This window comes from Gallus gallus, chromosome 1 (assembly GCF_016699485.2).
Source record: "Gallus gallus isolate bGalGal1 chromosome 1, bGalGal1.mat.broiler.GRCg7b, whole genome shotgun sequence".
NCBI classification, from domain to species: Eukaryota; Metazoa; Chordata; class Aves; order Galliformes; family Phasianidae; genus Gallus; species Gallus gallus.
In genome coordinates, this window is record NC_052532.1 from 557,261 (window position 1) to 573,932 (window position 16,672).

The window sequence follows — 16,672 nt, forward strand, 5'->3', positions numbered from 1 at the left end:
GGAAGGCTCCCATACCCTGAGCCACTGCCTGTGCCAGGGTGGCCGGGTTAACCTCCCTTGTGATGCTCACACGGAAGCCCAGAGGGTGTGGAGTGGAGATGGGCATTGGGGCTGTGCCACCCGTGGTGACACAGAGCCCTGCTGTGCAGCTCCAGCCCAACCCCACTGCGCTCAGGGCTGATGCAGTGGGGTAAGCTGGGGAAACGGGCTGCAGGAGGAGCCTTTGGTGCATGGGGAGCTCCTGCTCTGCATCTCCGCACAGTGCCTCATTCCCGTGTCCTAATTGCAGCCAGTGAGTCTGCCTGCAGCACTGGCAGCGGTGGGGCACAGGGGTGGGGGCTGCTCTGTCTCTTTGGGCGATGCTGAGCGCTGCGGTGAGGGATGTGGGGCAGTGCGTGGTGGGCTGTGTGGGTGTCCCACCCCCTGCCCCCCTGTGCCCAGGTTGTCCCCCCTCCGTCCCCAAGCTCTGCAAGGCTGGACCTGCCCAACTTCGTCGTCCCTGTGGGTGCAGCAGTCCCTGCCCCAGCGCTGCCTGCCCCAACCTCGGTGTTCCCAGCACTCAGGGATGGCAGCAGGACACAAACGTGCCCCGCGCTGTTTTGTTCAGGTCCGACACAAACAACGGTGGTAGATTTCCTCTGTGTCAGCAGCGCAGCTGTCCTGCGAGCCTCCTGCAGGGTGAGGGCAGCAAGGTGGTGACAGCTGTGTCCGGAGTGAGGTGCCAGGGCCCCCTGGGACCTCAGGGCATCACTTTACATAGGCACAATAGCAGCTGGGTGAATTGCAGGGCCCGTGGTGCCTCTGCTGTTGGGTGCTGGAGTGCATCTCGTACGATGTTAAATCTGGTGGCACCCACCATGGTGCACCACAGGCAGAAATGGGATCCTCGCGGCCGCCCCTTCCCCCCCCCCAGCACCTTACACTGCCGACACCATCTGCAGCGCAACAAGAAATCCCAAGCCATACATGTTTAATTTTCTACAACACAGCAGCCATTTCAGCCACACACCCAGAAAGGATCTTTAATGAGAAGCGAGGAGAGAGAGCACGCAGCACGCAGGAGAGCCGAGGCACTATGGAAACACTCTGCTCCCTCCCGGCTGCCTGCCGCTGCTCCGAGTTCAGCCCGGAGAACTTCCCTGCACTGCTGGAGGTGGGCTCTGCTGCTGCCTGAGCAATGAGCCCCCCCTGGCACTGCTGGGCTGGAGGCTCTGCTCCCAGGCTCAGTGCTGCTGAGGGGTAGGAGAGGCACATGGGGTCCCTCCGGCTCCCCGCTCTCCTCCTGTGGCTCTTGGGGAGCTGTGTTGCGCTCAGATGTAACCTCGCCGTGCTGTGCCTTGGGGCCGGCAGTCCCTCAGCCTGCAGGGCATGGGGGGAGCCCCTGGGGCATGGCATTGCTGTGAGCATCCCCCGCTGGCCTGGGGGTTTGCTCTGGGATGCTCCAGTTCCTGGGTCCAGGACCTACGGGGTCCCCCACGTCTCCCTGCCATCCCGGGGAGGACGTGGGTGTCGTGTGGCTGGGGATTGGTGTGGGGTGCATTGCACTGATGCTGTCCTTGCTGTCTGTTGTCTGCAGGTTGATGAGGAGGGATTGCCGTGACCCCGTGCCTGTGACAGTCGTTTCAGGTAAGCGCCGTACTTTCTTACCCTTCCTGCCTTTGGGAATGCCCTGGGCCTGCCAGCATGGGGGTGAGGACGGTGAGGGCCATGCAGCCCCTGCCTGGGGGTGGCCGGTGTAGAGCAGTGGGGATGCGGACCTGACATCTGCTCCAGGATCTCTGGGACAAGCACCACTGCTCTCAGAGGACAGGAGGCTCCTGGTCACCGTGTTGGTGTGGTGCTTCTTCCAGCCCCAGCTGCTCAGGTGCTGCCATGTGCCATGGGGCTTCTCCTGCCCTGCCCAAAGCTGCCAGAACCTCTGGAAGCAAAGCAGTGGTGGGGGGTGTGCCAGGAGCAGGATGGGGGTGTGTGCTTCCTCGCAGTGCACTGAAGGGATGTGGGCAGGGGAGGCATGTGGCACTGCTTACTGGGTCTGTGGTACGGCCGGAGTGTGGCACAGAGAGGGAATGGGGCAGCCGGAGCTGCACCGGGGATGGAGGGATGTGGGGAAGCACAGGGGATGAGCTGGGGAGCCCATGGCTGGTGGAGCTGGAAGGCCCAGCTGGGGGAATGCAAGAGTGAGATGGCAATGCAATGCAGCAGGTGGCAAATGTCTGCCCCTGGTTTGGGGCTGATCCCATCCCCTGCTGGGCTGAGGGCCTGATTTCCACCCTGATCTCTACCCTTCTTTTCCTGCTTGCTCCTCTCAGCAGCCTTCTCCCTCCTGGGGGTCCTGTGGTGCCACAGCCCTGCCCCAGACAGTTCCTGCCCGTGGGGGTCTGTTGGGTGCTGGTGCTGTGTGCTGTGTGCTGTGTGCGTGCACCCTGAGGGGGTGCTCCCACCTGTTGCTCTGTGCCCCAGTGCAACAAGTGCTGGGCTTGAGGGCAGCCCAGCTGCTGCCCCGTCCCCTACCGACCCCATTCTCTGCAGCCATTTTCCACGTGCGTATCCTTTAAGTCCCACCCTGGGGTGGGGGCAAAAACAGAGGGGACCTCCGTGCATGGACTGACCCCATGGACACCGCTGTGGGGCTGAGGCTCAGGAGGAGCCAGACCCAGGCGTGCAGCCCACAGCGCATGGCGGGCGTTGGGGTGCAGGCATGGAAGCAGGGGCTGGAACAAAGGCAACGTAAAATGCTGAGGAACAAGAATAGCGAGGTGCTTTTTTACTGAGCGTGGGTCTGCATTCAGCAGGAGCTTTTCACAGCCTGCAGCTTCCTCCCAGGGCCCCTACGACGCGTTGCTGCTTCACCTTGTAAAGCCTGCTGGTAATTCAGGCTGTGCGTGCAGGGCTGCGTGGGCTGAGCCGCGTGGGCTGTGCTGCGTGTTCCCATGCAGGGGAGGGCAGTGCTGCGTGGGCTGTGCTGAGCTCTTCCATGCAGGGGAGTCGCTGTGCTGTGCTGTGCTGTGCCACGCTGTGCTGCCCTGTGCTATGCAGCGCTGCCCTGTGCCATGCAATGCTGCTCCATGCCACACAATGCTGCTGCATGCCATGCAATGCTGTGCTGTGCTATACAATGTTGCACCATGCCATGCCATGCTGCTCCATGCAATGCTATGCTGCACCATGCTACGCAATGCTGCTGCATTCCATGCTATGCTGTGCTGTGGCATGCAATGCTGCTCATGTCATGCAATGCTGCTGCATGCCATGCAATGCCATGCTGTGCTATACAATGTTGCACCATGCCATGCTATGCCGTGCTGTGCCATGCAGTGCTGCTCGTGCCATGCTATGTTGCTCCATGCCATGAAATGTTGCACCATGCCACGCAATGCTGCTCTATACCATGTAATGCCATGCAGTGCCATGCAATGCTGCTAATGCCATGCTATGCTGCACTATGCCATGCCATGCTGCTCCATGCCATGCAACACTGCTGCATGCCATGCAATACCGTGCTGTGCCATGCAAGGTTGCACCATGCCATGCAGTGCTGCTCCATGCCATGCTATGCTGCTCATGCCGTGCAATGCTGTGCTGTGCCATGCAATGCTGCACTGTGCAGTGCCATGCCATACTGTGCTATGCTATGCAGTGCAGTGCTGCACCGTGCTGTGCAATGCTGTGCTGTGCAGTGCTGCACTATGCCATGCAATGCTGCGCCATGCAATGCTGCACTGTGCCGTGTTGTGCCGGGCAGCTGAGGGCCACGAAGCAGCTGTGCAGTTAGTGGTGCTTTCTGGCAGAGCTGAGGGCTGTGCCAGCTGCCTGAGCACAGGCTGCCAAGTGCAGGGCAGGTGCAGTGGGCTCGAGGTGTGTTTGCAATGAGAGGTGATCATTCTCCCAAGCTGCTCTTTTCCTGCCTTGTGTGGTCAGTGAAGTTAGCCCTGCCTGTCCAAGAGGGCATCCACAACTCACGTCTGCATGCTGCGGCAGCATCATCTCTGAACACTTAGCAGTGGATTGCTCCCCGGAAGGCAGTGCTCCGTCCAAGACCTGATTTGTCCTTCATGCTCAGCAGCAGAGCAGCAGATCCCAGTGGGAGCAGAGCCCTCGGGGGCTGGGCTAGGCCGAGGCACTCCCCGTGCAGGGCTTTGTTCCTAACCCCAGGGGGATGCAGGGGGGCTACAGTTAAGCCCAGAGTCTGGCTCTGTCCTCCTCGGATCTGTCCTGTATGGCTGCAGCCCGCAGCGCTTCCCTGTGTGCTGCGAGTGCTGAAGCTGTGCCCTGGGCTGCTGGGAGGGGTGGGAAGGGGCTGGAGGCGATTAGCCTCAGCCTCAGACAAGCAGATGGAGGCAACGTTATCCTATTAGCAGGGCTAAGCGGGGCATCCGAGCAGCACAGAGCCCCGTCGGTGGGTCCCGGGCTCCTCCAGCAGCAAGATGGCTTTCTGGGGTGGCATCCCCCCTGATAGCAGCTCCGGATAGCGGCTGCACCGGGGCAGCACCGAGTCCCCAGGAACAGGTCAGGTACAGCCCTCCCAGCCCTGCACCCCGCGCCATGCACCCTGCACCATGCACCCCGCACCCTGCACCCTGCACCATGCACCCTGCACCACGCACCCCGCACCCTGCACCCTGCACCATGCACTCTGCTGCATGGGCCTGGAGCGGCAGTGGAGGATGTAGGGGGGGCAGAACTCCCATGAATGAGGGATGTGTTGGTGAGGCTGAGCCAGGGGGTGGTGATGGGACCCTTCCTTTGGTGGTAGTGGTGGTAGTCGGTGCGGCGGTGGTGGGGCGGACCAGGTACTCTGGGGACTGTGTAACCTGGGGAGGTCTTGGGTTCCTTGCTTCTCATCACCTTGTGTGCTGCTCCTGAGATGGAGCTTAGAGGGTGCAGGATGGGATCGGGGGTTCTTGGCTGACCCTTGGCTGAACACGAGCCAGCATTGTGCCCGGGTGGCCAAGAAGGCCAGCGACGTCCTGGCTTGTAGCAGCAGTAGTGCGGACAGCAGAGCAGGAGGTGCCCATCCCTCTGTATGGCACTACTGGGGCCATGGGGGTCTGCAGCACAGCGCTGTGGGGAGCGGCTGAGGGAGGGGGATGGGGCGGTGTGGGGCAGAGGGGCTCAGGGAGAGCTCAGTGCTCTGTGCCACTCCTGAAAGGAGGCTGGAGTGAAGGAGGGGTCGGTCTCTATCTGCAGGGAATGGTGATGGGACGGGAGGGGATGGGCTGAGGGTGTGCTGGGGAGGGTCAGGTTGGAGCTGGGGAACAATCTGTGCTCCAAAGAGCGGCCAGCACTGCACAGCTGCTCAGGGCAGTGGGGAGTCCCCATCCCTGGGGGTGTTCAATGACCACAGCGATGTGTCACTTGGGGATGTGGTCAGTGGGATGGGCTGGGGTTGGATTGGGGATCTCAGAGCTCTTTCCCAACCTCAGTGATTCTGTGATACTTGCAGCAGGTATGGGGCCATCCTGCGGTCCATGCAGCCCTATCTGCATGGGGCAGTGCTGGGTACCATCTGGGTCAGGCTGGGCTGTGGCATCGCCGCACTCCATGGGATGTGGGCTGCACTGCCGTGGGGCTGCGCTGCTCTGCAGGGACACAGAGGTGCATGACTGAGATGCAGTTGGATGTTCAGGAATCTAACGCTCAGCTTTACTTGTCCTTGGGCTGTGCCATAGCTGAGTTCATGCCCAGCTGTGCCCAGCAGTGCTGTGGGCAGCGGGAGGCAGCAGCTGGCTGTTCTGACCGTGCTGGGGCAAGCTCCGGGCTCCTGTTCCTCTCAGCTGCATCCTTGCATGCGTGTGCCCTGGGGGCTGTGTGTATGGGGCCAGTTCTGGGCTCTGACTTGTAGGGTGGGAGGAGGCTCTCAGCACACAGCTCCGTCCATACGTCCCTATGGGTGCGACCTGCAGCAGGCAGCACCTGGGCATGGGATCCGGGACCCCACGAGGTGCACAGGGCCCTGCACGTGCTGCTGAGAGCGTGCAGCCGCAGTTACCAAGGTGACCATGGTAAGTGATGTTCCTATGGCTACGTGGCTACGCACCGCTGGTGCTGGAGTTACTGTGTGGGGGTGCAGAGCCCCCTGGTGTGGTGTTCCTGAGTGAGGCTGCTCTCACTGCAGCCATCCCCCCACTCCACCACTTTCTTGGTGCCGGGTGGTTCTCAGTGCTGGGCTGCCCCTGGTGCCGGGCTCTGCATACCCAGAGGGCCCAGAGCTGCTCCTGTTTGGCTCCCCATGCCTGGCAGGGAATGCCTGGCAGAGAATTGGGCACTCCTTTGGGATGGGCTCAGTCTCTGCATGGGAAAGGAACTCCTGGGGTTCCCACCACGGCATCCCCGGAGCCCTCTGTGAGCCCTGCCTGCTCCCTTGAGCTGCCCCCGTGGCACAGGGAGCCCGCAGGTCGGGGCAGTCGGTCCTGCACAGTCTGTCCAATAGCACGGACTCTGAGCGTGTGCTGTGCTGCGTAAGGGAAGGGCAGCCAGGGAGGAAGGACTGTGGTCCTGATGGGAACTGGGACAGACATAGTGGGGCTGTAGAGTGGGATTACCCCAACCCTGGAGGTGCTCAAAGCCGGGCCGGAGGGAGCCTTGGGCAGCCTGAGCGGCTGGGGGGCACACAGCCCATAACAGGGCATGGAACCAGATGACCAAATGGCTTGAGAGCAGCCCTGAGAAGGATTTGGGGGTGTCAGTGGATGAAAGGCACAACGTGAGCTGACAGTGTGTGCTGGCAGCCCAGAAGGTCGACCAGATCATGGGCTGCACCAAGAGGAGTGTGACCAGCAGGTCGGGTCACGCATGGTCCTATGATCCTATGACCTTTAAGGTTCCTTCCAGCAGAAGCCATTCTGTGATTCTGTGATCTCCTCGGAAGGGGATGAACTTGGAGAGATGAATCAGAAAGAGAGAGGGCACATCTGGATGGAGGTTCTCCACTCTCCGGAGCTGAAGGGATGAGACCAGGATGCTCCCAGCCCCAAACTGCCTGAGGTGCAGCTGCTCGTGTGCCAGACCTGGATCTGCTCAAACAGGGTGGGGAAGCAGCCGGAGCGCAAGCAGCAGCCCCAGGGATGTGGATCCGTGGCACAAGCCTGGATTTCGGAGGCCATACAGAGATGCGGGCAAAGGGCTTTCTGCCTTTCTATGGGCGGGTGGCAGGGGACAGCAGGACGGCTGGTAGGGACAACACCTGGGAGCTGCGGTGCCTGCTGCCCCAGTGCTCTGCCAGCAGGATCCCCTGTGAACTGCACTGCAGTGCGCTGTGGCCACCTGCACAGCTCTGAGCGGGGCCGGTTCAGGGTTCCCTGCTCCCTCTGCTAAGCGCTGGGGCACAGGAGAACCCGGTGTTGCTGGGCATGCTTTCACACAGTGCTGGGCTCTGCTCCTCCTGCTGCCCCTGGCTGGGGTCTGCACCGCTGTCACTTTGAGAAGGACAGCACTGGAGCGATGGCTCCGCTCCCAAATGCTGCAGGAGTGGCCTTTACCCATCCGCCCATCCCCAGTGACCCAGTAACCCTGGCAGGCAGAGAGAGGGAAAATCTATTGGCAGCAGAATTACCCATGGAGCCTGGAGGACGCTGCGGCCACCGCAGGCTGATCGATGAGCCATCCCCTCTCCCTCTCCTGTTTGCCCTCCCTCCTCATTTGCTCTGTGCATCGGTCTGGGGCCACTGCGAGGGTGCTGCTGTGCTCCCACCACCCAGCCAGGCACAAGGCTTTGCTCAGCCCGTCTCTGGCCTACCTCCCTGGGTGAAGGAGGTGCTGAGAGCACTCCTGGATGTGCTGTTGTCCCTCTGCTGGGTGCAGGCTGAGAGCAGCCCTGACAGTTGAGGGCTGGAGGGGCTGTGATGGTGCTGAGCTCCGTGCCAGCCCCTCTGATGTGGTGGGAGCCCGGCTGAGCTCGCTGCCCTGCTTTGTATCACAACATTAGCCACAAATCATAGAATGGCCTGGGTTGCAAAGGACCACAGTGCTCATCTCATTCCAACCCCCTGCTATGTGCAGGGTCACCAACCAGCAGACCAGGCTGCCCAGAGCCACATCCAGCCTGGCCTTGAATGCCTGCAGGGATGGGGCATCCACAGCCTCCTTGGGCAACCTGTTCAGTGCGTCACCACCCTCTGGGGGAAAAACTCTGTGTAAGCTGCCTGCCTGCAAGGCAAGGAGCAACACCCTGACAGCTGCTGGGACAAAGTGCCCACACGGTGCCTGTCCTGCACCTCAGCACGGGGTGGGCATGGATGCAGCACGGCCCAAGGATGGGGCTGTACCCAGAGCCTGCACACGCCGGTGCCTGGGTCACCTCTGGAGGATGAGGCAGAGGACGGGGCTGTGCTGGTGCAGGCTGCTTGGTGCTGCCTCTCACGCAGCACAGGGACGAGGCCATGGCACACAGCCTATGAGCACAGCCCTGCCACTGCCCCGGCTCTGGGGGTGGATGAGCAGCCCGCATTGGGCCGCAGGAGCCCCAGCAGCCGCATGGCACATCGAGCTCTCAGCCCCACGCTGGGGTTAAGCAGTGCCACCCCCCTATCCCCATCCCCCCATGAAGGCCAAGCCTTCCACAGCGCCCACAGCCATCGACCGCGCTCCAGCTGCAGCTGCAGCCGCCCCTGGTAAATCAGTAACTGGTGTGTGTGTGAGCCAGGCACTGAATGTCCCATGGGCATCGCCAGCCAAGCGCGAGCGGACGCTCCCCGGTCCTTTGAGGTGAGGGCTGAGTCCCTGTGGCCGCGTGGGTGGGCTCAAGGTGACCCTGGGGTCTCCGGGTCTGGGGGGACATGGGGGTGATGTGGAGCTTGCATTGCACCTATGCATAGCACTGGGCTTGGTGCTGCTGTCGGAGTTGGGTGGCTGCTGGAGCAGGTGCTGGCTGCTGGCTCTGGAGGGGTGAGCATTGCCTGGGCTCTGAGTCTGCAGCATGGGGCTGATGGGGCAGGTTGGGGGGTGAGGGGCCTGTTGTCCCATGCTGGTGCAGATGGTGGCTGTGCTGCCCCGTCCTGGTGCAGATGGTGGCTGTGATGCTCTGTCCTGGTGCAGATGGTGGATGTGATGCTCTGTCCTGGTGCAGATGGTGGATGTGATGCCCTATCCTGATGTAGATGCTGGCTGTGCTGACCCGTCCTGGTGTAGGTGGTAGCTGTGATGCCCCATCCTGGTGCAGATGGTGATGTGATGCTCTGTCCTGGTGCAGGTTGTGGCTGTGATGCCCTGTCCTGGTGCAGATGGTGGCTGTGCTGCCCCATCCTGGTGCAGGTGGTAGATGTGATGCCCCATCCCCAGAGCAGCTCTCTGGGTGCTGCTCTGGAGGAACTGGGTGCAACCTCAGCCTGCTGGTCCTTTCAGCAGCAGCTCTACCCCAGGGCATGGGGCCCCTTCCCAGTGCTCCTCTTTGCACCCACCTGGCAGCGATCCTCTGGCAGCACCCTGCGCCTCCCTTTAGTTCTGCTTGCAGTGGTTCTGCCTCCATCCAAACCCCCCCAGTGCTGCACAAGGAGCTCTGGAGCACTGGGACGGGGTCCAGCTCATGCCCTGCAGTGCGTGGCCATGGGGCAGAGCTGGGGCACACACATCTCCTGCAGATCAGCACCGCCAGGTCCCTGCTGCTGGCACGGCCAGTGCTGCCACTCCTGCCACCTCCCCCAGGAATGCAGCACCTGTGCTGGAGTGCAGCCACCTGCATTCTCCTGTGACCTGCCCTGGCACTGGTATGCCAGGAGATATCTGCCTGCCCTCAAAGGAGCTCTGTTTTGCTCCCATGTTGGTACTTGTGAGCTTTCCCTTGGCCTGGAGACATTGCTGCTGCTGCCGTGGAGGTGCCAGCTGCTATTATCCCTGTTTCCTTTCCTCTGCTCCATAGCAGAATGTTTGCAAGACTGCTGCTTGCACCAGAACTGAGCGCTCCCTGTGATGTGTGTGGTGGAGGTGTGGGTTTGAAGCCCAGCAAGGCACGAGCTGTGCAGGGCTCTCATTTGGAGCTCTGCTTCGTTCCCTGAGTGTGGCTCCAGGCTGTGCCCAGAGCATCCCCAGGGCTGCAGCCCCAATCTGGGCAGGGCTGTGCTGTGCAGGAGGACATTGCGTCAGCTGCTCAGCCTGCAGAGTGGAGTTGGAGTGTGGGTCTGATTGCTGCCTGTGATACTCATACAAACAAAGGAGGGGAGAGGATCTGTGCCGGCCAGCAGATAATGCTGTCACATGGATAGGGGAAACAAGCCGTGAATGTGTGGGCTAGAAATTAGGCCATTGTGCTCCATGATATCAGAGAAGGATCTGAAACAGCTTTCCAGGAAGAGGAAAGAGGATGAGAGAAGGCCCAGAGGACAGAGCTTGGAAAAATGACTTCAGAAGTGGCCCCTGGCTGCAGCAGCCCTGGCCCTGAGGACAGGGAGAGCAGCCCCACAACCCCATTGTGGAGTTGGGCTTTCACCCCATGCCAGGAGCCCTGTGTCCCACTTCCCCCTTCCTGCCCTTCCATGCCTTGGGCCGCTTGTTTTCTTCAAGCCCTTTCCTCATGCGCTGCCCTGGGTCCCACTGCCATGGATCCCAGCACCATAGGTCCCATCATCCTGCTTCCCATGGCCCTGGATCCCACCACCCTGGGTCCCAGCACCCTTCTTCCCACTATGCTGGGTCCCATCACTCTGGATCCCATCACCCTGGGTCCCACTGCCATGGGTCCCATCACCATAGGTCCCATCATCCTTCTTCCTACCACCATGGATCCCAATGCCACAGGTCCTACCTCACTGTGCCCCACCACTCTGTGCCCCACCACTCTATGTCCCATCACTCTGGATCCCACTGCCATGGGTCCCATCACCATAGGTCCCATCACTCTGGATCCCACCACTCTGGATCCCATCACCCTTCTTCCCACCACCGTGAGTCCCATTGCCAGGGGTCCTACCTCACTGTGCCCCACCACTCTATGTCCTGTCACTCTGGATCCCATCACCCTGGGTCCCATCACCCTTCTTCCCACCACGCTGGGTCCCATCACCCTGGGACATGATCAGTGGGCACTGTGGGGGCAAGGTTGGGTGATCTTAGAGGTCTTGTCCAACTGGAATGATTCCATGATTCAATGATTCCGTGACATTGGGAGTGATGAAGAGAGGCTGTAATTAGGGGACAGAAGAGGTGGCTGCAGCAGCACTGCACCACCTCTCATTGCAATGGGTGTTGGGGTGTCCCAGTGGGTGGCTCTACGTGGGCTGTCACTTTGGTGCCATGTGTGCCCTACTGCTGAGCAGTGATTTCCTTTGGCAGAAGCGTTACTGATCTGTCCCTGTCACTATAAAATCTCCCTGGGAGATTTTATGACTCTCTTTGATGGCTTTTTACCCATTTTTCCCGGCGTTGGGATAAGACTCATTGGATTATAATTTCTGAGATTTTGAGTCTTTTTTCAAGATAAGTGATTTTTTTTTCCCCCTTCAGCAGAGAAGTTGATTTAATAAGAGAAAATGAATGTGAATGACTCTGCAAGTCTGTAATGGAGATTGGGGGGGGGGGGTGGCCGATGCATTTTTCCAATCACTCAGATCTGTGACATTATTGGGAGCTAATGAGGTACCAGAAGATTTGGGGGGGGGGGGGGGGGGAGGTGAAACCAGAATATTACAGACAGTGACCATCTGCAGCATTTAATTTCTCCCCGTAGTGAAATAAGGAGGCAGGAAAGAAAAAAAAAAAAAAAAAAAAAAAGAAGAAAAAGAAAGGAAAGAAAGAAAATAATTGAAGAGCAATAATGGAACAGAGCAGAGCAGGGTGGATGTGGCACCGCTGGGGTCCCTCTGCAGCCACGCAGCACAGCACTCCCCTGTGTCAGCTCTGGGCTTCCTTCCTTGTAGAAGCAGGACTTCCTGCTGCTCCTCAGCTTCTTTTGGGCTGGAAGAGCCCTCTAGGATCACTGAGGTTGGGAAAGAGCTCTGAGATCCCCAACCCAACCCCAACCTGTCCCACCGTGCCCACTGAGCACGTCCCCAAGTGCCACACCACTGTGGTCATTGAACACCCCTAGGGATGGGGACTCCCCACTGCCCTGGGCAGCTGTGCAGTGCTGGCCGCTCTTTGGTTCACAGATAGTTCCCCAGCTCCAATCTCGCACCGTCAGCCCATCCCCTCTCACCCCATTGCTTCTCCCTGGGAGCAGAGGCCGACCCTCCACGCAGAGCTGCTGGTGCCAGCTCAGTTTCTCCCCCCACCCTCCATCCATTCCTGCACCACATGCAACCGCAGCTGCTGACTCCCACCTCAGCTTCCCCTCTTCCCCCTCTGCCTTTTGTTCCACAGATATTTTTGCCTGCTCCCTTCCTGGCTGCTCGGACTCCATTGTCTCCTGAGCTGCCGGAGGTCTCAGCTGGGCTCGCAGTGACTCACGGCCATTCCATCCGCTTCCTCCCCTCTCCAGCCCCACCTCGTCCCCCGTGTCCCTGACTCACAGCCCAGAGCCCGTCCCGTTCTCTACAGCCCTCACTTTCGCCTTTGCTGCTGATGAGCTGCAGCCTTTGGTCCCAGAGTTACGATCTCTCAGCCCCGTTGTGCTCTCCAAAGCAGTTTCCATGCGCCTTTGCCCAGACCCTGGATGGAGCACGGGGACATCCCATTACTCCCATCCCCTCTCTCTGCCCCATTGCCCTGCAGGGAGCAATTCCCAGGCCCCAGGAGAGGTGCTGTGGCACAGGCAGCCCCACTGGGACACTTTGGGGTATCTGTGCTGTTGGGCTGGAGCATAAACTCATACCTTAGAGCCGGTTTATATTTGGGAGTGATGAAACCAATGTGTCGCTGTGTGTTCCCATCCAGGCGCACAGACCTGAGCTGTGCTGGGAGTGAGGGCAGCCCATGCTGCAGGGGAAGCTGCTGAGCCACAGCTCTACAGCACTGCTGTGAAAGTGTGGGTGGAAGGAGCCCAGAGATGGGCCAGTTGCTCCTGAGATGCTCCTGTTTGTCACCACTGACCCAGGATTTCAGTTTTGGGGCTGGTGCTGCGCTCATGCTCCAGGACCCCTTGGGCTCCTGCTGTGTCCCCAGGCTCTGGGTCTCTGGGTGCAGCCTCCCCTCTCCTTTCCCATCTCTGCTGCTGTGGATGCTTGGAGCTGATGATGCTTCGGAGGGAGTGCATGGGACCAGGCTGCCCGCAGGGCTGGGCTCTGGCTGGGGTAGGAGGGCTGGAGGAAGCACCATTACTCATTTCCTGGACAGATCCAGGCCGTACCGTAAATCTCTCAGCTCTCAGTGGTTTGGGGGCTATTTCTGTTTGAGGATTGTCATCTAGATTAAAGCCTTGAATCCCAGCCAGCCACAGACCGGACACAGCCCCATGCACAGTCCTGCAGGGCTCAGCCCTCATCCATCTGCTGTTGGCAGGGCAGTCCCTGTTTCTGCCCGGGAGTGAGGACCTGACGGCAAGGAGCTCTACCTGGCAGGAGGATGGGCAGAAATAGCAGCCCATGGTGTGGCTGCTTGCATCTGTGCTCCACGTGTGGGAGCTGACAGCAGCTGTGCTGCCAGCGGAGCCTGGAGGTGGCAGCTCCCACTGGGGCAGATCTGTCTGTCCCCCAAACTGGGTGTTGCTATGCACTGTTGTCCAAATTTGGGTGTGTGTTGGTTGGTGTGCATGGCCACATCCGAGCGCTGACAGCCTCAGGGAGCTCGCAGTGTGCAGCGCTTGGGCACCTGCAGGAGGAACAGTTTGTGGGGCAGGAACAGAGGTTTTCCTGTAGCACAAGGCAAAGTGCTGAGCCCTGCTTATTCTGCTGGTGTCCAGCCTTCTTCATGGGGATCCCCTTCGTGGGGGCTGGGCAGGCACTCCAGGCGTGCTGGTGTGGGGGTGGAGATGGAGGTGGAGGACCGTTGTTGCAGATGGGGCAGAAACCGTAGGCATGGGTGGTGATGTGGGGACGGGAAGGTGCACACTGGTGGGTAATGGCACGGAGAGAAGGCAGCTGATGGGCGCAGGAGCAGAGTTGGCCCCAGGGGCTGGGATGTGTGCTCTGCCCCCAGCACCGTGCCCGGCCCCAGTGCTCTGAGTCTGGTGCATACACTGTGCTCTGAGCCCCTCAGGGTGAGCAGGGCTCTGGGTGTCCCTGTGTCTGCAGTGGGGCTGCCCACTCCCTCTGCTGGGATGAGGAAGGGTCTGTTCTGAGTGGGAGTCACTTCCATGGAATCGGTGCCCACCCTGGCACCTTCACAGGGTGGGGGGAGGGGGTTGGCCCCTTGCTTGGAGGGGGCCATTGGTGGGGGTCCCCAGTGAGGTGGGGCATCCCCAGAATGTCCTTGGGATGGGGATTCCCCTGTGGGGTGAGGGTGATCCTGCGCAAGACCCTGGCTATGAAGATCCCCACTGGGGGTGTCCCTGTGAGATCCCTGCCATGGGGCGTGGGGGTGTCCCCACAGCGATCCCTGCATGGTGGGGTCGGGTTCCCCACGGAGAACCCCGAGATGAGAATCCCTTTGTATAGCGGGAGGGGGGGGGGAGGGGGGTCCTGTGTGCCGGGAGGGTCTCACCGGGGGTGCACGGCGCGGTCCCGGCTCACCGCCTGTCTCCCGCAGGGCCCCCGGGGGGGCTGTGAGCGCGGCCCCCGGTGCCGGTGCCGGTGCCGGCCGCCCCGCCGCGCCGCACGGAGCATGCCTCTGAGCCCCGCCGGCAGCAAACATGAGAGCCCGGAGTCGCCGCCACCAGAGCCGCCGCCGCCACCGGAGCGACAGCCCCGCGCCTCCGCCGGGGAGCCGGGCTCCGGCCTGCGGGAGGAGACGCGCCTGGACCCGATCCGCGGCCCCGCCGGGCCCCGCTCCCCCAAGCTGGCGGCCCCGGCGCGCATGGAGGAGCCCGCGCCCGGCGCCATCGTCGTCCGCATCGGCATCCCCGACCTCCAGCAGACGGTGAGTGCGCACCCGGCCCCGACCCGCACCGCATGGCTCCCGGCTCCGACCCGACCCGACCCGACCCACGCCGCACTTCTCCTGGCCCCGACCCGCACCGCACCGCTCCCGGCCCCGACCCACACTGCGCCCGGCCCCGCACCGCTGCGCACCGCGCCCGTCCTCGACCCCCTCTCCGACACTGCCCGGCAAACTTCGCTGTGCCGCGGCGGGGCCGGCCGGGTACGGGGTCGGCAGGACGGCTCCCGGTGCTGCTGCGCTCCCGATGCTGCTGCGCTCCCCCGCTCCCCACCTCCCCGCTCCCGCTGTCCGCAGAGCCGCGCAGGGACGCACACGGCTGCGGCGGACCCTCTCCCCGCTGCGCTCCGGGGCCGGCAGCGCTCCGCCGACTGCCCGGGCGGGGGGCACGGGGCTGGGGGGGAGGGGGAACGGGGCTGAGGGGGGAGGGGGCACAGCTCCGGCGCCGGCTGTGCCGCGGGTACCGGGCGGGTGCTGCGGTGCTGCGGCGCTGGGGATGGTGACGGATGGTGCGGGGTGTCCCGGTGAGGGGACAGCAGTGCGGCAGGAGGAGTGGGCGCGTGTCACCGGACGGGAGCTGAGGTGGCACCGAGCATCGCTCTGTGTGCCGTGCGGGGCTGAGACAGAGCGGGTGGTGCTCGGGGGGCAGCCGTGGTCAGGGCAGAAGGATTGCAGTCACCGTGGCTCTAATGAGGGCGCAGTGCTGGGGCAGCGGCTTGCCCGGCGGGGGCAGGAGGGGCTGCGCTGCCTTTGGATCGGATGGGTGCTGCGCTGCTCCTGCGTCCGCCTCTCTGCGGCCGGGAGCAGTGCTCTCAGGTACGGGCTTTCAGCTCTCCGTGCCAGCCCTGCCACATCAGCTCCTCCTCCCTCGGCCCCGTTCCCCTGTCCACAAGCTGAGGCATGGAGGACCCGGTCCCCATCCTGCTGCAGCCCTGCTGTGTGACACAGTGTGGTAGAGGGCCCCGGGGGGGACAGCCATAAGGAGCTTGCAGTGGTGTCCATCTCCCTGCCTCCCTGTTCCCTAGGCACTGTCTGCACCCCGCTCCTGCCTGGTCTGTTGGGGGGTGTGCTGGGTGCTGGGGTCGGTGTGATACTGGGGTCGGTGTGATACTGGGGTCGGTGTGATACTGGGGTCGGTGTGGTGCTGTGCCATACCCCCACCCCTCGCTCCCCGCAATCCTGTGCTGCATCTAGGAGTGGTCCCAGGGTGAGGTGAGGCAGCGTGGCTGTCCCAGACCCAGGTCCCCGAGCTGTGGGGGCAGTGGGCTGCGCCATGCAAAGCAGAGCATCTTGGCATGCATGAAGTGGGCTTTCCCATCCCATATCTCACTTCCCTGTCGATGCCTCTCCAAGAGCTGATGAAACATTTCAGGGCTGTGCCGTGGGAGCCAGAAGAGCCGGAGCCCCCGGGGAGCTCTGATGCTGAGGACATTGCTCTGTGCGATGGGGATGTGGGGCAGGGCTGCAGATGGGAGCACGGCATGCCAGCGTCTCAGCTCTGGGCTCCAGCGTGGCAGAGGGACCAGCCCTCGAGTCTGCAAGTCGAGCTTCCCGGCTCTCCTGGAGTTGTCTCCAAGCCTCTTTTAGGTTCCTTTGCAACTCTCCATCACTTCCTTTGTGCAGCTGAAAGCCTTTGAATTCACCGTTAGCGGGCTCCATTGTTAGGAGCGCATCTCCGCCGCGGGAGGTGACCTTGTGTCGGGGAGGGCACTCTCTTCAGGCACTCGGCAGTTTGCGTCCTAATGGCAGCTCAGCGCTTGGGGTTAAACACTCT

The 16,672-nt window shown here is 61.8% G+C and overlaps 1 protein-coding gene and 1 non-coding gene across 2 annotated transcripts in view; both read left to right on the forward strand.

The window, feature by feature from the left end:
• Nucleotides 1-1,047: 1,047 nt before the first annotated feature.
• On the forward strand, nucleotides 1,048-1,108 carry MIR12207 (microRNA mir-12207). Its single transcript, NR_161957.1, has one exon. It is a non-coding gene; the product is annotated as a microRNA mir-12207 (primary transcript).
• A 7,535-nt stretch (nucleotides 1,109-8,643) lies between these two features.
• Nucleotides 8,644-16,672, forward strand: part of SHANK3 (SH3 and multiple ankyrin repeat domains 3) — a 282,770-nt gene continuing 274,741 nt past the window's right edge. Inside the window, 2 exon segments of the mRNA XM_025152878.3 lie at nucleotides 8,644-8,703; nucleotides 14,551-14,880. Of these exon segments, the coding sequence (XP_025008646.2) occupies nucleotides 8,656-8,703; nucleotides 14,551-14,880 (378 nt within the window). The 5' untranslated portion in view covers nucleotides 8,644-8,655.